The sequence below is a fragment of the Sitophilus oryzae genome, unplaced genomic scaffold (assembly GCF_002938485.1).
Source record: "Sitophilus oryzae breed Bouriz unplaced genomic scaffold, Soryzae_2.0 scaffold_169_pilon_pilon, whole genome shotgun sequence".
NCBI classification, from domain to species: Eukaryota; Metazoa; Arthropoda; class Insecta; order Coleoptera; family Curculionidae; genus Sitophilus; species Sitophilus oryzae.
In genome coordinates, this window is record NW_022146390.1 from 1,638,352 (window position 1) to 1,664,484 (window position 26,133).

The window sequence follows — 26,133 nt, forward strand, 5'->3', positions numbered from 1 at the left end:
GTAGATATGGGCTTCAAACCACAATATTCAACCATTTTTCGTTTTGAACTTTTGTTATTTGTAAAACCTGGTATAATAAATAAATCTGGTATTAAAATAAATCTGGTATTTTGCAGAAAGTATGATTTTTTAGGCACTAGAATTTAAAAGGAAATTAAATTATCTTTCTCTTATTTTTGAAATAATCTATACACATTATTATTCCAAATAATATGCAGGATTTTCTTCAGCGAGATGGCATTAGATTTATTCTTTAGTTACCACGCCTAATAACATATCTAATTGTCTATGAAATATAATAAATTGACAATTTTCATACGAAATAAACAGTTATTTACTTCAAAGCTGTACTAAATTATATGAATTTATTACAGGCTCGACCCTGCATTAAATCGACGGAAGTTAGATCTTATGTCGCCGATCTGAAAGCAAAATTCTTTCGAAATCTTAAATTATGATCGAGCATGAATAATGAAGAATGATGTAATCGGTTAATAAGACTACGCACAGGATGTCACAAAATTACAGCATTTTTTTTCTATTTAACCGATAATTTTCTTTTTTTAGTTAAACTTGATATTGCACTTTAGAAAGTTGTTTACTAATACTTACCTAGGTAATCCAGCGATGATCATAATCATGCAAATGTAAACATTACTGTATTCGCTAAGACAAAATAGTTTTGTGAGAAACTACCCTCCAACCTATTAGAAAATATTCTTTCAAAACAAAAATATCATTGCTTTGTGTTGCTTCTCTATTTTTTGGTTGTTGTTGTTAACTGAGTTTACAATTCTTCTCCATTGCGTTCTATGGTGAGCTGCTTCTTGCCACTCATTCTGCATGTTAATCTCCTTTAAGTTTTCGTGGAAACTATCCTTGTACGTTTTGAGTTGCCCACCCGGCCTCCTCTTCCCGTCTACAAGCTCACCGTAAAGCCGAGATTTTCCTCCAACCAGAGAACCAACCCAACTAAATCAAATATAATAACGTTGATTAAGAAGATGCGCAACTTTATGGGCGATTTCATGACAGACCTGTCTGAGATGTAGCTGGCAATATGTTGCCGCTAGTCAACCTGTCCGAAATTTAATTTAGCTCTGCGCCGCTGCGCTCTGACAGTCGTTTACAGCGCAGCGGATAAAGAATACTGTACCGCAGTTCTGCTGTCAGTCGACAAAGTTGGTATTTGCCGGAGACAGTGTTGCCAGAACTACGGATTAATCCGTAAATTTACGGATTTTGGGTACGGTAGTTAATAATACGAATTTTCTTTCATTAAACAATTTAATATAATATATGATTAAACAAGTAATGGCGTCAGAGTTGGCTGGGAAATGAACATCGCTGTTATTTCATATGTAAAATATTATGGTAAATGTCAAATAGTCATGATTTCCAAGCCATCTAAACGACTTTTTCGTTCATACGAAAAATTCAGTATCTATAAAGGAATTTATATTTTTGTTGGTTATTCTATCTTTAACACAAATACATTTTCAATACAATACGAGGATTCTTCATTCAAAGATATTTTCGTCAAACGTATTACAGACCTTCACATTTTAATATGGCAACAATGTCGATTTCAATTCCACACCATCTTTGAAGGCATATACGCCTTCGCTAGCCGAATGAGAGAAAATGAGTATTTTCTGCGTTGGTCGCAGAACGAGTAGAGGCTCCACCGTACAGCATTTGAGACGTAAGGGAAAATCAAGTCAGCCTTGTCACGAATTTGCCCATTAGATTGCGATCTTCCCAATTCTTTCCATCAACGGTTCAGTATTAATTTTGTCTCATCCTGTATTACTTTTCAAGTCAAGTTCTAATTCGGTTTAAAGTACAGCGTTTATTTTAACCGCATATACAGGGTAAATTACAATTTAGGTCGATTTTATTGATATTTAAAAATGTTTCCATATTAGAAACCTTACAGTCAATGAAACTCACCTTGTTTGTTTTCTAGAATCCGAAGATCATTTAATAAATACCCAGCACCCTATAAAGCTCCCAAAACTTCATTTCAATAAAAACTAGGTAGGAGAGGCGCCACCCTATATGGAAAGAAAAACAATATAAATTTATTGAGAGGTTATACTAATATAAATTTCTAATGATGTAAATAAAAGAGAAAATAGGTAAATTTTCAAAGGTTTTATAATAAAAATATATTAAAGAATTCCCTCAAGTTCAATAAATTTCAAAACTTTCTGCATTTCCAGCAAAAATCATGCAACTATAAAAGCGAGACTTGCCTGCAATTTTTAAAGACGTATGTCTAGTCTATAAGGACAACATTTTATTTGGACATCTGGAAAGTTCGCAAACTTTTCGTATTATTCGAGATAATGTCGCCATCGTGTTAAAAACTTCTGGAAAGATCAACAAAATTCTGAAAAATAAATATAACACACAATTTTTTGGTGCTCTCTTAATTTCAGCTAACAAAAGTAATAGCGGTACTTCTTTATTACCTATACTATATCTGTCTCTGTTATACTCGTACTTAATAAAATTTAGATAATGATGAAAACTAAATATTTTATGTTTATAATATATTTCCGGTTTTGAATTTTCAACACGTAATTCTTTAATTCGAATTATGCTATTTCTAATAGCATTTCCGCTTTTTCAGCATTCATATTTTATTATTTTAATTATAAATAAATTACTTTATATATGCGACGTTATTGATTTTATAGTTAATTACATTTTAAAATACTTTTAATGGTCGTATTTTATTCGGATGTTTTAACAGGTATTAATTATTTATTAGGCAATAATGCATACGCAAAAACAACGGTTTTGCCATTTTTTGCTAATATTTTTTTTTCCACAATATTTCAATAAGATTATTTTTTTTATATTTCCATTAAATTACTTTTTCTACAAACGTCAGTAAAAATGTAATTTTTAACGCATGCTGTCAGTGCCTAAAATGTGGCATTATGTCACGGATGGTAAAAGTCATTTACTTTTAGCACTGGTGCTAAAAGTTTGGTTCTAAAAGTTTTTCCTTCTTTGGTGCTAAAAGTTAGAGCATCTGAAGATATCAAAATATATAATACTAGCGTGTACCAGCGACTTCGTTCGCGTCGAATTAATCATTTGTAATGGTGATGATAAAGCAAAGCAAGAATTTCCATTAACATACAAACTGGATAAAATTTTCTCACATTTATGTCAACATGAGAAAAAACAATATGGCGATATTATTGTATAACTTGGTAATATTTGAGAGGTAGTTTCATCTCGTTGGAATTTGACTTTCGAAAAATCCGTTTGCCAAAAATAAGCTTTTTACGTCAAGCAGTTTAAGCAGAATTGTGGTTAAGAAATTACCCAACTTTTTGGAACACCCTGTATGATTTTTTAAAAAATTTCAAAATATGTAAAAAAAACCAAATAAATTATGCTTGTCCAAGCGTTTTCCCGAAAGACTAACCGTTTTTTAAATAACAAATATTGTAATATTTGAGGGGCGTTTTCACCCTGTTGGAATTTAAGATTCGAGAAACCCCTCCTTATCGAAACTCTACACCCCACAGTCAATCCGTTTGCCAAAAATCAGTTTTAAACGTCTAGCAGTTTAAGCAGAATCGTGATTACTCAATGGTCATATTTTATGAAACACCCTGTATAAATTTATAAAAAATCTTAAAATATGTAAAACAACAAAATAAAATATACGTGTTTAAGAGTTTTCCGAAAAACTCACCGGTTGTAAAATAAAAAATATTTTAATATTTGAGGGATAGTTTCACCCCCTTAGAATTCGAGTTTCGAAAAATCCCTTCTTATCGAACCTCTACACCCTAAAGTCAATCTGTTTTCCAAAAATCAGCTTTTTACGTCAAGCACTTAGCAGGATCGTGATTAATCAATGACCAGATTTTTCGAAGCACCCTGTATACATTTTTAAAAAATCTTAAAATATGTAAAAAAAACAAAATAAAATATACGTGTTTAAGCGTTTTTTCGGAAACTTGACCGTTTTTTAAATAAAAAATATTGTAATATTTGAGGGGTGGTTTTACCCTCTTGGAACTGGAATTTCGAAAAATCCCTTCTTATCGAACCTCTACACCCTAGAATCAACCTGTATGCCAAAATTGAGCTTCTTACGTTCAGTGGTTTGAGCAGGATCGTGATTAATCAGTATGTCAGTCACTTAAGGATTTTATATATTGGTATATTATTTAAAAATCATGATAAAATAAAAGTTGAAGGGTTTAAATATAAAACAGTAAAAAATAATAATGATTTTGAACATGTCTAAATTTTTGAGATATATCGATAGAAATTAGTTCTACACGAACTATTATTTCTTATACATTTTAACTACAAATTCCAATTATACCGACATAAAATTTGATAATTATAAATTGCAACGTATATCAAAGAACCATCTATGGTAAAATACTATATAACATACATAATAGCATCCACTTTAATATGTAAATATACAGTTTTCATCATATTATATAGCTAATAATGACAAAATTTATTAAACAGTAATGCAAATTATTCGTTTACGTAAACTATCATTAATATCTCCTGATTTGCAATTAGTAATTATTTTGAAACTGTCATCGTTAATATGTATTTAATTTTGAAAACAATTTATATGCTATTAAAATAAGCTCTCTCTAGCTTAATAAATAAATAGGTTCTTTCCAAAAAGATAAAAAAAAATATTTTTAAGGTATTTAAAAAAATATACTCTGTTCAAACGCTTTTTTAAAAAAAATATTTTCTACTAAAATATATAAAAAATTTGTAAATATATTACTTATACAGGGTTGTTCACCACATACGACACGGAGTATTGTAGCTAAACGATGAGATTTTTACAAATTGTAAGTTTTGGGTTCGATGAAGGACTATTTGAGGTACAATTTAAAAATAATTTTACAAGATACAGAGTGTCCCAAATAAGTAAAAAATATCAAAGTTGTATTTTTTTAAATGGAACACCCTGTATATTATTACATTTTTAGTACTTACTATTATTTTAATGCCACCGACATAAACGGTAACGGGATTGAGTGAAATACTTTAGTCGGGCACTTCTAATTTCTGCCATATTCGGCGCTGCGGTCGAAATTTTTAACATCAACTGAAATGTACCAAGCCTATACAAAAATTGTTTAAAAACAATAACCAGGAAATAAATGAAAATTGACTAGTTTAAAAGTTACAACATACTAAATAAAAAGGAACACACTTTATAATACACTGATGTAATATTTTTTTCCATAGCAACTGTTAAAATTGCCTGATATCTATCAAAAATAGTAGATAAAATAGTACTTTAACCGCAAGGGTAGATTAAATGATATTTTAAGAGCGAGGATAGGTTAAAAACTTTATTTCTTCTCGCACGTTTTTTTAATTGCTTCCATTTTTTTAAATTTTTGTATTCCTTTTCATAAGTTATTCGGGATTTAAATGGAAGTAGTTTGGATATGGCATTTGTCGCCTCAGCCTGAATATCTGTCGGTAATTTACTTATTTCGTTTTGAGCCATTTCTGGCTCCAATTCAATCAGCAATCGACACGAAAGAAAATTAAAAAATATTGACTCAAAACTGACAACTAAAGAGACTTTTTTATTTATTTTTCAAATTACATAGAAACCAACGCCAACCCAGCACAATATTTTTTTCTATTCGTAATAAATTCCTTGAAATACCATTTTATCATTTTGTATAAAAAATAACTATAGTAACATCTATAATAAAACCATTTAACCTATACGACTGAAATTTATCGTGGCAAATATTGAATTAAAACTTGATTTGAGGAAAAAGTCTAATAGGTATATCTCTGGTTCTGGTTGGGGTCAAGTAGGAAATCTTATTACGACAACTTCGACTAACTCCTAATTAAGTTTCAAGACTTTGCAGAACTTTCTTAATACTTATACAGCGTGTTCCCTGTAGTTTAAATTAACCTATAGTAATCCTAGGCTTAAATTAAGACCATTAAAACATGCTTTAGTTCATAATTTGCTTTGCCGAAGGACTGTTCAAATGGTTTAATATAATAGGGGAAATTCCACTAAACTAAATCATTAGGTACTTCAATATCTAGTTTGTAATTGCATTGGCGGGATATCTTATGGTATATTTAGTAAGCCCAATAAGACATGCATAAGATTAGAAAGAGAAAAAATACATATCAAAGATTCTTTGTCTCTGTGCTCTAATATTTGATGACTAATGGTAAGTGATTTTGTTAAATCATTTATTTTGTTATTTTCAATGATGTTTCGTAAACAGTACCTCGCTGTATGCTGTTACTCAATTAGTACCAGTACGATTTAGGAAAGTAGCAATGTTTAATAGAGGAATCTGATACTAGAGCTGTATGTATAGCAAATGCTACATAGCGTATTTGCAGGTATCTGGTCTGTAGACAGAAATCATTAGAGATGCTTTTTTGAGGTATAAGACCTTCAAACTGAACTGACAGTAGTAGTCGTCAAAGCAGATAAAAATAATGGTACGGATGATGAGTTTATTAACATGGTAGATATGTTGATGGTATTCATGGCCTATGTATGCGAAACCTGGACACTTATAACGGACATCATAAGGAAACTTCAGGTCGCACAACGCTCAATGGAACGAAATATGCTGCGAATAGCCAGTACTGTAGCCAATAGCCAATAGCATGTACCGTTTGTGTCCGGGAAGGGTTCATAGTTTCATAGTTGTCGATTTTCGAAAGAAATCAGTACATTTATATTATTTCGTATATTTTTCATTTTATTGATTTTATGGAAAGCACTGTTCATTAAAATGTTGTATTCTATGTTATAGGGCTTGCTTTCCTCTACAATTTCCTATTTCACAATGTACCGTTTGTGTCCGGGAAGGGTTCATAGTGTCATAGTTGTCGATTTTCGAAAGAAATCGGTACATTTATATTATTTCGTATAATTTTCATTTTATTGATTTTATGGAAAGCACTGTTCATTAAAATGTTGTATCCTATGTTATAGGGCTTGTTTTCCTCTACAATTTCCTGTCTCACAATGTACCGTTTGTGTCAGGGAAGGGTTCATAGTTTCATAGTTGTCGATTTTCGAAAGAAATCAGTACATTTATATTATTTCGTATATTTTTCATTTTATTGGTTTTATGGAAAGCACTGTTCATTAAAATGTCGTATCCTATGTTATAGGGCTTGTTTCTCTCTACAATTTCCTGTTTCAAAATGTACCTTTGTGTCCGGGAAGGGTTCATACTTTCATAGTTGTCGATTTTCGAAAGATATCAGTACATTTATATTATTTCGTATATTTTTCATTTTATTGATTTTATGGAAAGCACTGTTCATTAAAATGTTGTATCCTATGTTATACACCTGGCAAGAAGGACGAACAACAGATGGATCAGAAAAATTACAGGAATATACCCACGAGAAATTAAGAGACCTAGAAGAAGACCGAACCTGAGATGGGACTATGATATTAGGAAAGAAACAGGGATAACTTGTTACAGGGGTAACTTGGGCCCGCATAGTCAACAATAGACAACAAAGACAGTATCTAAATATGTGAGGGAGGCTACACCATAATTGGAAATAGCTGAATAATCTCAACATGATGATGATGACATTTATTAATAGAGCCTGGTGAAAATTTTTAAACCACTCTAAATAATTGTTACTCTCCTTTATAACTGAATATGGTAGATTTTTGAAATATGACTTATTCAATAAAAAGCAATGAAATAGGGGATTAATAAGGGATAGACTAAAGTAATGATAACAAAGGAAACAACGCATATATCAAGCTGTATAAACAAAAACAGTTTTATTCACTAAGTACAAAACTATTGTAAATAGCATGAAAATAAATAAAGCTAATAAAACAGAATTTGTTCCAATTGTGTTTTATTGCTTTAATTCCACTACATTTTTATGAATAATAGGTAAACTGGCTAAAAAAATGTTGAGAAAAAGTATGCTTTGAACGAATGTCTAGCCTATATTGATTAACATAATTATATCGAGTTTTATGTAGATAAAAATAGATTTGATTGGATGTCATCAACTTCGTCTAAGAGTATCTTACTAGGAGGTCCATAAGTTAGGACGAAAAAAAAATTGTGCGATTTCTCGAATAAATTTAAGAAAAATGACAGATAGACATTTGACAAATTTATATCATGAAAATATAAACACTACCCACTCGGTATTGTATTGAATTACTCAGATGCAAAAAACAACGCAACTTGAGAAAATGTTGGTCAAACTTAAACTGTTATATTTTTGTTATTTTTGGCACTATTTTTATGATTTTTTTAGCAATCTGTATATAATTATATGAACTTTAATTTGCAAACTCAGTTGTTTATAAACTTTAGTATCTGGCATAGTATACAGGGTTAATCGAGGGGTGGTTTTTTTACCATAACTTTGACACACCCTGTGCAATAATTTCGTGTGTAAATTTTCCTGAAATATAATTTTAGGGTCAGAACCATCTCTCCTGAGCATTTTGTTTTTTGGATCATGTCAATACATGCATTGGTTAATTTATAAGAGCGAAATGAACTTGCCAACAACAATTTGCAATTTTTTCAGTTATAATTTATTTTTGAAGTTTTTTTTCAGTATAACAAGGCAGCTTTGGTAATTATTGTGAACTATAGTGTACTCTCTCTTAGCGGACACTTCTCATAAACGGACATTTCTTTTAAGCGGACAAAAATTTTACCACGGAATAAACTAATAGAGCTTTACTAATAAACTGCTCTCTCTTATGCGGACTCTCCTTTAACCGGACACGGACACATAATTGTCTCAATTTTTGTCGCTTTGATCTCTGTTAAACGGACACCGAGAATATTTTGTTCGACGTGGCATCGCCGCCGCACGACTTCTTTGTCACGAATGATGCAATATTGCGCAGTATCGTTTAGAGAGCCTATTGGCATGCTGCGCTGATCACGTATTTCTTGTTGAGTTTAGGTTTCTTTTTGTGCCTGTTATAATCTGTTTTGCTAATTAATATGTCGACAAAAAAACGTATGTTAACGTTAAAGGAAAAAATCGATGTTATCGAGTTTTACAACATAGGGAAACCTAGTGTCCGTACACAGGCTGATAAATTTAAAATTGGGAAAACACAGGCAGCCGAAATTATCAAAAATAAAGAAGAACTTTTAAGAAAGTGGAGTTCCAATGTAAACATTTTGCAGAAACGAAGTTTTTTCAAGACCGAGGGATACAACATAGACAGAGCTACTTATGAATGGTTTGTTAAAGCAAGGGCGAAGAATATTCCATTATCAGGAACACTTATCAGATCGAAAGCTAAAGAAATAGCAAGTAAATTAGATTATGTGACTTTTAATGCTTCTTCTGGGTGGCTTGAGCGATTTAAAAAAAGGCACAACATCACTTTTAAAACAATCTCTGGTGAAAGTGCAAGTGTTAATCCTGAAGACGTTAGAAGTTTTATCGAGAAAATTCCCTCTCGCTTAGCCGAATATCATCCTAGAGACATTTATAACGCCGATGAAACTGGGTTACTTTTTCTGGCATTGCCTGATAAAACTTTTGCGTTTAAAGGAGAAAAGTGTGCGGGAGGTAAAATGGCGAAAGAGAGATTAACGATTATATGTTGTGCTAATATGGCGGGGTACAGGGAAAAATTTATGGTGATCGGCAAGGCCGCAAGGCTCCGTGCTTTTCAAAACATTAATTTGAACAATTTACCTGTGTATTGGCACTGCAACAGGAAATCGTGGATGACTTGCCAAATAATGACCGATTACTTGATGTTGTTTGATAAGAAGCTTCAAAAAGAAAAACGCAAAATACTGTTATTTCTTGATAACGCTGCATCCCATCCACGTGACGTACAGTTAAAAAACATCAAGATAATTTTTCTACCTCCTAACACGACTGCTTTCTGTCATTAATGTTTATTAATTATTAATGTTTATTAAAACCAGGACTGTATCGTTAGTCTTTAGCGTTTTTTTTTTTTTAATTTAGTATAGAGTATCAGATGCAGCGTAATATGACGTTAAATATATGATGGTACCAAAACCATCTCGTCTCCTTAACTGAAAAAATCATAACTTAATAATCTTAACTGAAAAATCATAACTGAAAAAATTGCTCGTGATCAGTTCATTTCGCTCTTAAAAATTAACCAAAGTATGCATTGACGTGATCCAAAAAACGAAATGCTCACGAGACATGGTTCTTACCGTAAAATTATATTTTAGGAAAATTTACACACGAAATTATTGCACAGGGTGTTTTAAAGTTAGGATAAAAAAAGCAACCCCTCGATTAACCCTGTATAATATGCAAATTACTAAAGTTTACAAAAAACTGAGTTTAGGAATTAAAGTTGATATAATTATGTACAGTTCGCTAAAAAAGTTATGCAAATAGGGCTAAAAATAACAAAAATATAACACTTTAAATTTAACCAAAAATTTCTCTGTTGTGTTTTTTTGCATCTGAGTGTATTTCCTATAAGATTTTTTAATTTCACTGTCATGACTTACAAAAAAAGTAATTTCCATAAAACTAAAGTAAAATTGAAAGTCATCAATACGACAATGAATACATGCATGAAGAAATAAGAATAAAAGGAAAATAAGAAAAAAGCCTAAGTATCTCTCTAAATTTTAATAGCTTCGGGACTTTACCTAAAACAGCAAACATGAAATAGCATGAAATTAAACAATGGAATAGCTGATGATACATTTTGAACCGTAAAAAGCCTAGAAGAGGGTTTTGAAGAGAATATTTCACCTCTGACAATATACGAGAGTAATATTTTCTGACCAGATAACAATTCAATCATACAACAACGAGAAAATCCGCATATATAGACCGAGAACTGTAGGATGCGATGAGAGATGTGACCATAAAGCTAATCAAAACTTGACATTTTTCATTAATGTATGGGGATGAAGCACAGCAACGGTCCCAAAAGAGTGGCAAATTGTTCGGTGTAGGTGATATTTTGTTGTTTATTGGTATATTTTTCACCTAGTAATGGATGTCTTCTATAGAATGATGCTTTATCTGTAGGATGTAAATTTAAATCTCTTGTAGAAATGTAAATGGTCTACAGCAGTAAATGTATATAAATTGCATACGCTTTTACAATAAAAAGTTGTTTTATACATTTTAGGGTAAATATATAGTATATACAGGGTGTAAGTAATATAAGTAGTATATAAGTATATAGTAGATACAGGTAAGTATACAGGGTCCGGCAATAGTGCGTCGGGCATCTGTAGCTCATAGAATAAAAAACTTGGGAACTTTGTTTGGGCGTAAACCTAAAGTATGTACAGGGTGTCCCATTTTGGTTGAAATCATACGGTATCTCCGTTATTAGTGAGGATTGAAGGGTGCGGTTTGCACAAACCTGTCTCACTTTTTTGTCAAACGGAAGATGCCGTAAACAAAATTTTCATAGCCCTCTTCGTTTCCGAGCTACAGGGTCTTTTTGAAAATTTTGCAACTTGGGACACCTCCTGTATCTCTGTTATTGTTAAAGCTATCGAGAAGGTGAAAACTGTTTATTGTAGAACTTTTTACGTAGATAATACAGTGGCGTAGTCTGTTTTTCTACCAAAAAAATATTTTTGAAAATATGAACTAAAGTTATGTTTTTTTAAATGGAACACCTTGTATATTTATAAATCATATGATCTGTCTTGCCATAAGCTTCTCAAAAATATATATCACTCTATATTTATTTTCACTATTTACTGCAATATTTAAAAGTTTTTATTAAAAGATCATATTTATTAGTAGGCCATGATTGATAATAAAAGAAACTAAAGAATTATTAAAAGTATACTGCTATCTGTCTCTTGTTTTATTTTGGGAGCCGCTAATAAATTCTTTATATATTAGGGAAACTTAACTCTCTACCGCTATTTGTAAATCTTGGAATACGTGTATACGTAAGAATAATCTATCGTATCGGAAATTTTAGATATTCCTTTAGTTAATTTACGTGAAATATACTTTCAGCAAGATGGGAAACATTCCCCCTCATAACTATGGAAATATTAGAATACTGCTAAATTATTATTTTTCAAATCTATGAATTGGAACCAATGAACGCATATTGATAGCCTCCTCGATTCTCCGATTTCGCCGTTCTCGATTTCTGATTTTGGGGATTTTTGAAATACGAAATATATCGTGGGCACTACAACAATGTCGAACACCTGAAAAATGCTTTAATAATTCAAGATTTAGATATTTGCAAACCCATCCCGTTATAAAAAAAACAAAAATATATTCACAGTTTCAGTGGTGACAGTTATTTACTACCCTCTATAAAACCGTCCCAGATACTGGCTTTTGTCAAAGCCCTGGGACTGTATGATGAGTTATGATTCAAGAAAGGGGGACAGAATGGATCTGTAAGGTCGAAGTGATTACCCCCCCTCCCACTCATTCTAAATTCTAAAATTCTAAACAGTTATTTCAAAAGTAAAATATATCAATCCCAAATAAATTTTAATATGTGTATGTCTATTTTAGTAAATACCATTTTGATTTTTTGTTATTTATCAGGGCCTACTAATAAGAAAATGATATATTTTAAATATTGCAGTAAATAGTGAAAATAAATATAGAGTGATATATATTTTTGAGAAGCTCGTAGCAAGACAGATCATATGATTTATAAATATACAGGGATCATATGATTTATAAATATACCATTTGAAAAAACATAACTTTAGTTCATATTTTCAAAAATATTTTTTTGGTAGAAAAACAGACTACGCTACTGTATTCTACATAAAAAGTTCTACAATAAGCAGTTTTCGCCTTCTCCATACCTTTAACAATAACGGAGATACAGGGGGTGTCCCAAATTGCAAAATTTTTGAAAAGACCCTGTAGCTCAGAAATGAAGAGGGCTATGAAAATTTTGTTTGCAGCATCTTCCGTTTGACCAAAAAGTGGGACAGGTTTGTGCAAACCGCACCCTTTTATCTTCACTAATAACGGAGATAAAAAAATGAGACACACTGTACAAGGATGTTTTTCAGGAAAATATTTTAACTTCTATATTCGTAGCTCAAAAAAGTATGAGTGGATCGGGATGTTTTTTTTTAAATGGAACACCCTGTATATTATTGCATTTTTGGCTTCCTTTCAGATCACTTTACATAATCCTAAGATACGAATAAATATATATCGATAGTTTCAGAGTTATTAATAAATAAATAAAAAAATTATATTTTTCAACAATCATTAAAAAAATATTACAAATACAAGAACTGTCCTGAAATCAAAACTATATTAGGTATTTATTTTAGATGGTATATACTTAACTTTGCTATAAATATCATAATCTTAAATCATACAGGATGTTCAAAATTCTACGCCAAACTTCCTAAAATATAAAATAATTTTTCTTTGTTTTTTTTTTAAATGGAACACCCTGTATATATTTTTTTATTAGATAGAGAATAAAAAATGAACATTTTTTGTATTTAAAGTATTTCAAAATTTTTAATGGTTTCGCAGATACATGCAGTATTATTTCATATGGATCTCTCAACGTTAAAATACCAGAGAAAATTCACTGGGTGGCTTTGATAAAAATTTACTCTTGAAAATGCCACATGAAATATAAAACCGCGAATATCTGCGAAACCGTTAAAATTTTGAAATACTCCAAATACAAAAAATATTCATTTTTTAATTCTCCACTCATTGAAAAAATAATATACAGGATGTTCCATTTAAAAAGAAAAACGAAGAAAAATTATTTTATATTTTAGAAAGTTTGACGTAAAATTTTGAACATCCTGTATGATATACTATTACCATATTCATAGCAAAGTAGGTACAGTTCATCTAAAGTAAATATCTAATATAGTTTTGATTTCAGGATAGTTCTCGTATTTTTAAAAAAAAATTTAAGAAAGGCCGAAAAATATATATTTTTTATTTATTTATTAATATCTCTGAAACTATCGTAACATATTTACTCATATCTTAGGATTATGTAAAGTGATCTGAAAAGAACCAAAAATGCAATAATATACAGGGTGTTCCATTTAAAAAAAATCATTCCGATCCACTCACTTTTTTGAGCCACCCTATGGAGGTTAAAATATTTTCCTGGAATATATCCTAGAACATACTTTAGATTTGCACTTAAACAAAATTCTTAAGTTTTTTATTCTAGGAGCTAGAGATGCCCGACGCACTATTGCCGAACCCTGTATAAGCTAATACAATATACAGGGTGGCGCTTTAGATTTGCACTTAAACAAAATTCTTAAGTTTTTTATTCTAGGAGCTACACATGCTCGACGCACTATTGCCGAACCCTGTATAAGCTAATACAATATACAGGGTGGCGCCTCTCATACGACGCGGAGGCTCCAAGGAGAAAGACAGTTTGTATTACAAATAATAAATATTTGTATTACATTGTGAAATTTCGTGAGTATGTGTAGGTTAATTAAGAGCATTTTCAAAAATATATTGAGCTCTACAGGGCGCCTCAAAAAAAGTTATACATCAAAGTTGTGGTTTTTTTTGTAATGGAACACCCTATATATTAATTTATTTTCGGTTTCTGGAAGAAAAATAAAGGCGAGTTTTATTAGAGAAGTATATGTCTAAAATGTAAAGTTTTTGACCGATTTAACATTTTCTAAAAATGAAGAACAATTTTTAAATTTCAATAAAAGCTACCTAAATTGGAATTTACCCGGTATAGCCTAATATGTAGGTAAAATAACCATTGTACTTTAAATTAAATTAAAACTTGACCAAAAAAGTTATACAGGGTGAGACAAAATTAATATTTAATATTGGTCACATTTCAGAGCAACTTACTCTTTTATTTTAAAAGGAACACCCAGTATTTTATTTCGATATTCAATGGGGAATTCAGGTCTCTTCAAAATACTATTAAGGTTGACTACCCCTCAAACAAATATTTTTCTAGATATTTTTATTTTTATGATTTAGTGGCAGTAAATCTTTATTATTTGGTAAAATATAGGTAGCTAGGATATGTCTGACGCTACTTCAACATAGATGTCAGATTAGTTCGACTTTAACAACTAGTTATCATTTTGTGTCAATTAAAACACAAAAAAATTCCCAGAAATTTACCGAAAATGGAAACTTAAGGTACGCGCACACTGATCAGCGCCGCACTGGCCGCACGCGCCGCACGAATCGCACTTTTTTTTCTTGTCGCACACACTGAGCCGTACCGAACGCGCCGCATGCGCCGCATTATTCTTTATTTTGTTTCTTTTTACCCCTACTACACCAGTATTTGCCAATCGAATTTCTCATCAGTCGCTTCCGGAGTCCTGTCTACGGTGAGAAGCGTGTTTTTTAATATTTCTCGACAATGAATGACAACGAACAAGAAATAATTATAAGCTCCTTGCTAATAGAAGAAGAAGAAATCACGAGAAAGAATCAAAAGTTATAGGTTTACGATATTTGCAAAAATCCAAATTATTTCTATATTTAATTGAGGATGAACTAAAAATTTTTCAATATGAGCCATGAAAAATTTGCGAACTTTCTTAGCATATTGAATTTTTAATCTACTCTTCGGTTACCTACGTAGAGTGGAAGGAATTGCGTGTGACGTCAGCAGCACTAGCGGCATTTACGAAAATCATTCTGGCCTAACAATGCTGGCCGCATTTTCGTCCCAGCGATTCGTGCGGCTCTGGCTAGTGTGCGCACCTTCATTGAAAGTAACGCAAACAATATTTTTCTTCGGTTGATGCGGCGCGTGCGGCTCTGGTCAGTGTGCGCGTACCTTTATCCTACATCAGAGAGAATTGATATGATCCTATTAGTAGGGGACTGCAGTGTGCATACACCAATTAATAGAATAATTAAATACTCCTGATTTATCTAGTCTAGACTTTTTTTTATCTAGATATGTTAAAGACAGTGTTTTCAAGATGAAATAAATAATTGTGACTGCTTTTCGAAGTAGAAGTTCACATAAGCCTCTTAACATGGAAAGAATTTTAAACTTGTATCTTTCTATTACTGTTGAATATTTTACCCGACATCCATTAATTTTTGTTAAATTAACAAAAGATATATCACAGCCAGCTAGATTTATCAAATAATAAAGATCTACTGACGCAAAATCATACAAAAAAAATATCTAGGAAAATCTTTGTTTAAGGGGTGGGCAACCTTAATCATACGATTAAGGTTGCCTATTAAGGTTGTTATGTTAAGGTTGCATTAATTAAAATACTTTAAAGATATATGAATTCTCCACTAAAATATTGAAATAATATACCGGGAGTTCAATTTAAAATAAAGGAGTAACTTGCTTTTAAATACGACCAATATTGATGATTCATTTTGTCTCACCCTGTATCACCTTTCGGGTATATCTACTAGTCATACTGATATATATCTGGAAAAAGCAATATTTTCTAACATAAATAAAAAAATAAATTGCACACAGTTTAAGAAATAGTCTTGTAATTGAAACAAATTAAGTTAATTGCGAAAGTTAAGAGGTTCAAAACACGATCCAGCGACCAGCACAAAACTCGTCGGGCTGTTTAGAATACCAGACAGGTCTTTTTTAACCATTATGTGAGTCATCGCCAGCGCTGAAGAGCGTACGGAGTAAATACAAAATGAAAAAACAGTTAAAGAATAAAACGTCATTTGAATCATGATGGAAATTACCCGAACAGAATTTTGAGTAATTTCGAGGGAACTAACCGAGGAATTTTATTATTTATCCAAACGCCATTTTAATGTATTTCTTTTATTTAAACAAGGAGCGTAATAATGATTTTTGAGACCTTGTTTTTCTTGTAAATTTAGAAAAAATATTATTTTGTAATCATTTTCTTCTTAATTTTGTTAGCGATTTAAAATGTTGGATGCTGGTTTCTCTATAGGTTATACCATAAAAACACAAAGCATATTAATTTAAAACTAATCTTTCTTATTGTGATGAAATATTAAATATGTTTTTTAATTAAAAGTCAAATCTGAATTAAATATAAAAAAATATTAAGCTAAAATCCGTCGCACTACCGACAATCATAAATTGACAAAAACAATTAACTTGGAATTATAATGACAGACAGTATAACTGTCAGAATTATATGGTTGAACAGACTATAACCTTGTCGAAACAGAGAGTCATGTGTTGGTGTTTACATGTCTAGGAGTGAATCTCTATGGCGATCTTGTAAGTCTCTTAAGAGTCTATTACGCTCTACTGTTCGGGTCTCTCTCATGGGTCGGGTAAAGCGCGTGTGGGGCCGAAGGAAATATATATTATATTTCAGAAATCTGCCTAAGGCTTAGCCCGATCCTGTCGTGTTAAGCCACACCCAAAATTCCAAACACACGCGCTTTTATTAAGGCTTGATTAAGGTTTGCAGAGCTTCAGCATTTGCCATAAAATAACGAGGATTTTATTACAAAACCATATAAATTATATATCGCTGTAATCACAAAACTTCAATCTATTTCCGTATTGTAACGGAATTTTAAATTATGTCTTTATTTTCGAGAAAGTTTAGTCCAAACATAAGGTATATTTTTGATTTTTGACCATCAAAATCTTAAAAATAAAGAAGTTATCTAAAAATATGCTACAATACCGACATAGTATAATCCTTTATATTTAATTTTCTTCTTCATTTGTGTAAAAATACCTAGCCAGTTTTACATAAAACGTTAGATGCCGAACGCTTATTTTGCTGCATTTTCGAACTAGTGAATATTCATCTTGTTGTACTGAATACATTGACTAAACTTTTCGTACACATGAAAACCTGATGTTTCCCCACAGAATCTGCATTCGCCTTTATTTCTTAGCTTCAACCTACCGATGTGTTTTGAGGAGATTGAAGAGATTGAATTTCAAGTTCACCACCAACACAACTTTTTTTAAAATCAAAGATTAATATTTTTTGTATTTTTTTATAATTTTTATCATATTTTATCAAACATTTTAAATATTTTCAAGCGAACTAAAGTTACTGTGAAATTACAGCCGTTTATATGTTTTTTTTTTAATTTTCTCCCCAAAAAAGGAAATTAATAAAGCGTTGTATTTTAACAGCGGTTATTATTTTTTGACGATATTGAAATTTTTTCGGTAGTGTGACGAAAATAATTAATAAAATACCTTTTATTTTAAAATAGTTGCGTTTGTGATGCACACGCAAAAATAACAACAAATCTGTAATTTTAAAATTCTTTTTAATAATACAAAAATGTTTCTTTCAGACTCTAAGTTATCTTACTAAAGTTTGGTATACATAGATGCCGTGTCCAGAACCAGAAATATAGTTCATTGAAATTCTACAAGCTCAGATATACCGGGTGTTTCATTTTTAATTTTTTTTTAATTCAAATTTAAAATGCAGTTTTTGAAAATTGAAAATGTCAAAAGCTGACATATGATATGTCATTCTATTCAGAATGTCATTTTCTATCAAATAAAGTGAAAAATACCGAGGGTGCCATTTAAAAATTAAAAGATGTAGTAATTTCCGGTGAAACAGGAAGTGACCGAAAAAAATTATTGAATACGTCACTCAATCCTAATTTATTTTATACACCAAATATAGTTTTTCATTTGAAAAAATTAAAAAATAAAAAGTTATAGGAGTGAGCCTCTTTTCAAACACACCCGATAGTTATAGAGTAATAATATTCCTCTAATATTATACAGGGTGGTCCGAATTGTATTCCGGAAACTTCGGCAGCATATTCTGCAGATAAAAATAGGTAAAAAAGTTCTTATAAATGTATGTCCTAAAATGCTTAGTTTCTAGATACAGGGTGTAGAAATTTCATTTTTATTTCGATTTTTTCCAAATAATTTCTGAAGTAACGTCAATATTAAGATGAAAATTGGTGTCCGCAAGTTTTTTGACATGAGAAATTTGATTTTGATGTCAATATGACTCCTACTGGTAGAGGGCGCCACCTACATGTGTTTTAACTGTTTTGAAGCGTAATAACATTTTGTCCGTACCTGTATAAAACTACCGAGGGAAAAAATATACATCTCTGTGATTTTTTACGTAAAAAAGGTCTCTTTGTGAAAATCGCTACGGGCAACCGTTCTCAAGATAATTAGAATGGAAATAGTCAATACATGCCATTATTGACGAAAAATAAACACGTTGTAGATAGTTATTTCACTGAAATAATAAATTTGGGATTTTTTTTTAAATTAATCATATTTTTTCTGCAAAAAAATGATGATAAAACAGTTTTTGTTGAACTTTTGGTACAAAAATATTTCAAATTTATGATCTCAGTCTAATAACTATTTAGTCAACATGTTTAATTTATGTCAGTGATGACAGGTATTGATAATTTCGATTCCAAATATCTCGAAAACCATTACTCGTAGCGATTTTTACCAAGAGACCTTTTTTACGTGGAAAGCGTCGTAAATGTATATTTTTTTACTCAGTGGTTTTATACAGGTACGGACGAAAATTTATTACTCTTCAAACCAGTTAAAAAATATGTATGTGGCGCCCTCTACTAGTAGGAATCATATTGACATTAAAATCCAAATTTCTCGTGTCAAAAAACTTCCAGACACCAATTTTCATCTAGTTATTGACGTTACTACATAAATTATTTGGAAATAATCGAAATAAAAATGAAACTTCTACATCCTGTATCTCCGAAACTAAGCATTTTAGGACATACATTTATACGAACTTTTTTACTTATTTTTATCTGCAGAATATGCTGCCGAAGTTTCCGGAATACAGTTCGGACCACCCTGTATATTATTTTATTTAAATAAATTATTAATTGCCTGTCGGTGGTCGCATTTAGAAATGGGTTTGAAGTTTGCCACAAGAAACGACGAGGAAGGAATCCGAACAGTCGTTTCAATGCTTTTATTAATGGCGCTTTGTTTTATATTCACTTTGTCTTTAGAACATACTAATGCACTCACCGAGACCAAATAAATTTCTTGGGTTTCGTTTCGACGACAACATTACCATTAACAAAGGGCAAAATTATTGTTGGGTAGTGAGTTTGCCATTTATACTTCTAGTTACATTAATCACGTATAAAATCATAATATAATAACATATTTGACTCTTTGTTTATTACGTTGTATACATTGTATGGAGTGTAGAGATGAGGAGAAATATCTCTTATGGGACTTTATTTGAAAAAGTGGTCACAAAAATGGGAAGAATAAAGGTTCACTCAATCACAATGACACATGAATGACACATAAATCTAAAAAATAAAAAGTAACCATAGATAAGAGAATAAAAGTAACATATCCAAACCTTACCCAAAAAAGATTTGTTTTTATTTTTTAGAATATAAAACAATTATTTTTATTTAAAGAAGGCGTCCATTCTTCTCAACGAGACCTGGTTCAAATTAAAAAAGTAGAAAAACCGAAACTTTCAGTCTTTTTTCTACTTTTTTAATTATTTTTATATATTAGAGGCCCAGTCTATTGCTGCTGAATAAAAATCGATAATTTATTTCATGTGGCATGAAAACAAAATTTGCATATTTTTGAATCCCGCGCCTTTACGCAGGGCCGTTCCTGGCGAGCGTGCAGTGCGTGCACGCACGTAGGCGCAACATTTTGGAGGCGCAAAATCGAAGTGTCAATCAGTACTTTGTAACAAAAAACCGATACGCTTTCTTGTTAATAAACAAATACTTAAACATACATCATGGGATAAAGTTTGCTTAGCGTCTTTTTTGCGTTGGCCGCACCGAATAAGGCTCCGCGCGCACTGCATCGGATCGGACCGACCAGCAAAAGCGACTACGACCATCGTACATATAGACGGCGCCGGCGGCCACTAAAACATTTCGGCCTGTAGAGGCCAGATTCCTACCTCTACCTATCTACGATAGTCGAGTCATCGCCTTCACCGTTTCTATCCGGCCCGATCCGATGCAGTGCGCGCGGAGCTTAAACAAGTCTAGGGCAATCTGTCGGCAACACATTGATCTCATCTATTTATTTTTCATTTTATTGATTTTATGGAAAGCACTGTTCATTAAAATGTTGTATCCTATGTTATAGGGCTTGTTTCTCTCTACAATTTCCTGTCTCACAATATACCGTTTGTGTCGGGGAAGGGATCATAGTTTCATAGTTGTCGATTTTCGAAAGGAATCAGTATATGTATATTATTTCGTATATATTTCATTTTATTGATTTTATGGAAAGCACTGTTCATTAAAATGTTGTATCCTATGTTATAGGGCTTGTTTTTCTCTACAATTTCCTGTTTCACAATGTACCATTTGTGTCCGGGAAGGGTTCATAGTTTCATAGTTGTCGGTTTTCGAAAGAAATCAGTACATGTATATTATTTTGTATATTTTTCATTTTACTGATTTTATGGAAAGCACTGTTCATTAAAATGTTGTATCCTATGTTATAGGGCTTGTTTCTCTCTACAATTACCTGTCTCAAAATATACCGTTTGTGTCGAAGAAGGGATCATAGTTTCATAATTGTCGATTTTCGAAAGAAATCAGTACATGTATATTATTTCGTATATTTTTCATTTTATTGATTTTATGGAAAGCACTGTTCATTAAAATGTTGTATCCTATGTTATAGGGCTTGTTTCTCTCTACAATTTCCTGTCTTACAATACACCGTTTGTGTCGGGGAAGGGATCGTAGTTTCATAGTTGGCGATTTTCGAAAGAAATCAGTACATGTATATTATTTAGTATATTTTTCATTTTATTGATTTTATGGAAAGCACTGTTCATTAAAATGTTGTATCCTATGTTATAGGGCTTGTTTTTCTCTACAATTTCCTGTTTCACAATGTACCATTTGTGTCCGGGAAGGGTTCATAGTTTCATAGTTGTCGATTTTCGAGAGAAATCAGTACATGTATATTATTTCGTATATTTTTTATTTTACTGATTTTATGGAAAGCACTGTTCATTAAAATGTTGTATCCTATGTTATAGGGCTTGTTTCTCTCTACAATTACCTGTCTCAAAATATACCGTTTGTGTCGAAGAAGGGATCATAGTTTCATAGTTGTCGATTTTCGAAAGAAATCAGTACATGTATATTATTTCGTATATTTTTCTTTTTATTGATTTTATGGAAAGCAGTGTTCATTAAAATGTTGTATCCTATGTTATAGGGCTTGTTTCTCTCTACAATTTCCTGTCTCACAATATACCGTTTGTGTCGGGGAAGGGATCGTAGTTTCATAGTTGTCGATTTTCGACAGAAATCAGTGCATGTATATTATTTCGTATATTTTTCATTTTATTGATTTTATGGAAAGCACTGTTCATTAAAATGTTCTATCCTATGTTATAGGGCTTGTTTCGCTCTACAATTTCCTGTCTCACAATATACCGTTTGTGTCGGGGAAGGGATCATAGTTTCATAGTTGTCGATTTTCGACAGAAATCAGTGCATGTATATTATTTCGTATATTTTTCATTTTATTGATTTTATGGAAAGCACTGTTCATTAAAATGTTCTATCCTATGTTATAGGGCTTATTTCTCTCTACAATTTCCTGTCTCACAATGTACTGTTTGTGTCCGGGAAGGGTTCATAGTTTCATAGTTGTCGATTTTCGAAAAAAATCAGTACATGCATATTATTTCCGATTTTTAGTTTATTGTTTTTATGTATTTCATATGAAATGGGTCAGTTTTTTTCTTTAGGGTACTATTTTTCTTACTAAATATTTTTGTGGTTTTGTTTGTTTTCTTTATTTAATAAATGTTTTTATACTTTAATTAGAATAGTTTTTTTACATTTCCAATTACATATTGCTCGTTTGTCCCAGAATATAAATTCTTTAAATTTTTGAGATTAAGATTAAAATATATAATTGATTTAAATATAAAAAGGGCGCACCAAAGAATGGCTGCACGTAGGTGCCAGATACCCCAGGAACGGGCCTGCCTTCACGTCAAATATTTATCTCTTTTGAATCATTTCCTGTTCTAAAAATTTTCGGTGCATATTTTACATTTTAGATTTTTGCTACAGCAACGCCATCTTAAGTCTTCCCTTTTTTAGTAATTTTTTAATGCACGAAGATATTTCTCCTTGCCTCTACACTCCATAATAATAGATGGTTGTTTTATTTTATCTATGGTTGTATATCAATATAGTAATCAAATAATACTATGTACTAATTCTTTTAAATTTAAAAAAATCTGAAAAACTTGAATACACTGAATACAACACAGTGAACTAAAAGTAACTTTATTTCGTTTAAAAAGTATTATTATATTGCTAACTTGTTAATAATATATAATGGTAAAAAGTATACTTTTTACCCCTTAAATTAGTTTTCAAGATATTTCTATTTATAGTGATAACGTAGAACTTTCTGTTCTGTATATAATCAATTTGAAAAACTTATTATTTTATTATCTAAAACGAACAGCAACTTGGAGAAGGGGTTCGTTATTTTATTCAGTGAAGCAATGCTTATTATAACAGCATAAACATGTTGTTCGTATAATATTCAGCCCGGAAAATAAATGAAAATAATGAGTTTTTCTATTTAAATTATATTGAATTTTCATTATACTATGTAATAAAATACAACTGCTATTACAACGGTTTATTTACTGTTAGGGAGACCCAAGGAAGTTTTAGATATTTATATAAGTACCCATGCAGGAATACAGTCGACGATGAACTTGGCAGCAAATGTTTGAGTTAATTTTATGATATATGTAATTAATTTTATTTCTTTTTGCTTTTAAATGTTTCATGAATTTGTTCATGGTTTGTAAGTTGGATATATATGTTTTGAAGTCATGGTTTAATAAGCTGAAAATGATTATGATGATGATGATGACACAAATGCAGGAGTTTTTGCAGGAGTAAAACAATAATGATTTATAATTTTGTATATATTATGTACTAAAATCTTAAAACATAAAAGTCACTTAGACTATATTACATTAAGTATACGAAACCAACAAATTTAGAAATGCAAATGAAAATCGTATTATGCAAAATGCGACTATGAATAATTTGGTAGCTTTTAGAACCTTATTTACGGTGGATTCTAAATCTAGTGGAGTCTAGACAATAAATATAATTTTCTAGCCCTCAGTCAAGGGATGAAAATGGTTCTTTTGCTCCCAAGAAGGAAAAGACAGTTTATAATAGCTGCTATATTTGTATTGTTAAAAAAGTAATAAGAACCACATCTACTTAAGCCATATTTTCGATTATACAGGGTGTTTCAAAAAGCATATGCCATCTCTCGGGGGGAGATTCCTCACATAAAAATAAGATTTATTTTTCATATCAACATAGGTCCGATTCTGCTTTGTTTCATAGCTACGGGGTGTTAAAATCTTAATATGTTTTCGATTTATTATAATTTTCTTCCAATTACTGTTAGGATTTCGAATGCAATTTTGAGGGTAAGAGTTACTATAAATGCAACATATCATCCTATTGCTGCCAAAAGTCACTAACTAACATTTTTCCGAACAACCAAATTCAATCACTAACTATGTTTTGAAGCGGAGAATCGATTGCAAAAGTCATTAACTACGATTTCTGGCTATTTATGTTTTATTTTAATACCGAATAGTTACTAACTATAACATCTTTATGCAATGCAATTTATCTTTAGACGCATTTTTCTCGGAAGTAACAAAAAGTAAGTTAGTGACTTTTGGCAGCAATGGGACGATATTTTAAAGCTAAAAAGTGTTGACCACCAGAGACGTGCATATGGGTTATCACTGGAATATTTTTCTAAAAAAAGTATGTACGCCACTGCTTTTTTTCTCTTGTTAGCGAAATAGTGTAAGCAGTTTAATGCCGATTAAAAGTTATCTCTTGATATTTTGTCGATTTCGGCCTCCTTGACGAGATAAACGCAATTTTATTAATTTGCTTTGATCCAAGTCTAATAGCAACCTTTAAGAGATTTTAATATCATTAATTTGTAAAAGTTTTAAATAAGTACTCATTGATTCCTCATCAAAAAATATAAAAAAAGTTCCTATAACCATGGGTATGCCAATGCATAGTTTTAGAGTTACAGGATGTTACAGGATGATAACTTTTTAAAATTAGGTTTTTGTAATTATTTTGAATACCATCATTTTTTTATTTGAAATTGCTGTAGGTTGGACTAAAGTAATAACAACTAATTGGTAATATAGGTGACTATTTGTAATACAGCCAACTATTGGTAATATTGGTAATATGGTATTAGGTACAATATACGATTTATTAATTTTATCATAATTTTATTAATTATTGTGATTAATAAAATTGTATCCCATTAATGAGTCCGAATTCGACAAAATATCAACACGTAACTTTTAATTGGCATTAAACGGCCTACATAGTTTTGATATCAAAAGAAAAAGTCATTGGCGCACATTTATTTTTGAAAAATATTCCAGTTATAACCCATATGCACGTCCCGGATGAATTTATGGACACTTTATTAGCATTAATATATGTAGCACTTATATAGTAACTTTTACCCTCAAAATTTCATTAGAATCGCTAAAGTACTTGGAAGAAAATTATAACAAATCGAAAGATTATTAAGAATTTAACACCCTGTAGCTACGAAACAAAAGCAGAATAATAGGGCCTATGTTGATATGAAAAATATATCTTATTTTTACATAAGGAATCTCCCCACGAGAGATGGAACAGGTTTTTTTGAAACACCCTGTATATTTAGTGTTAACAACAAAAAATATTGTATTAAAACTTTTATTCAAATATCATTGTAGGTAAGAAAAATAAAACATTTGATAAAAATCAAGACAGAAAATATTCGATAGCCAAATTTCTGAGATGTTTTTCTACCTGCCGAGAGGGCAGTACCAGACATTCATTCAGCGGTTTTAAATTGGTCACTACTTCGATAGGAATTTCGGCTTGTTAAAATAACCTCCGAAGAAAGAGCGTTGTTCGATTCCAAGAAATAGTTTTTCGGCGACTTGGACCATTATAATTAAAAACGGAACCATGAACCATTATTTTCAGCAGTGTCAATAAAATTTGATGGACACTGGAAAGTATAAAAATTCTCTGCATTTTCTGTCTTGTTTATACTGATTT

The 26,133-nt window shown here is 31.1% G+C and overlaps 2 protein-coding genes across 2 annotated transcripts in view; both read left to right on the forward strand.

Annotated features, from left to right (window-relative positions):
- Positions 1-26,133, forward strand: part of LOC115881101 (MOXD1 homolog 1) — a 91,791-nt gene that overhangs the window by 12,322 nt on the left and 53,336 nt on the right. The gene's annotated exons all lie outside the window — the stretch shown is intronic.
- Positions 9,030-9,944, forward strand: LOC115881151 (tigger transposable element-derived protein 4-like). The gene has a single exon (XM_030898528.1). The coding sequence runs from the start codon at positions 9,030-9,032 to the stop codon at positions 9,942-9,944; it is 915 nt and encodes a 304-aa protein (XP_030754388.1).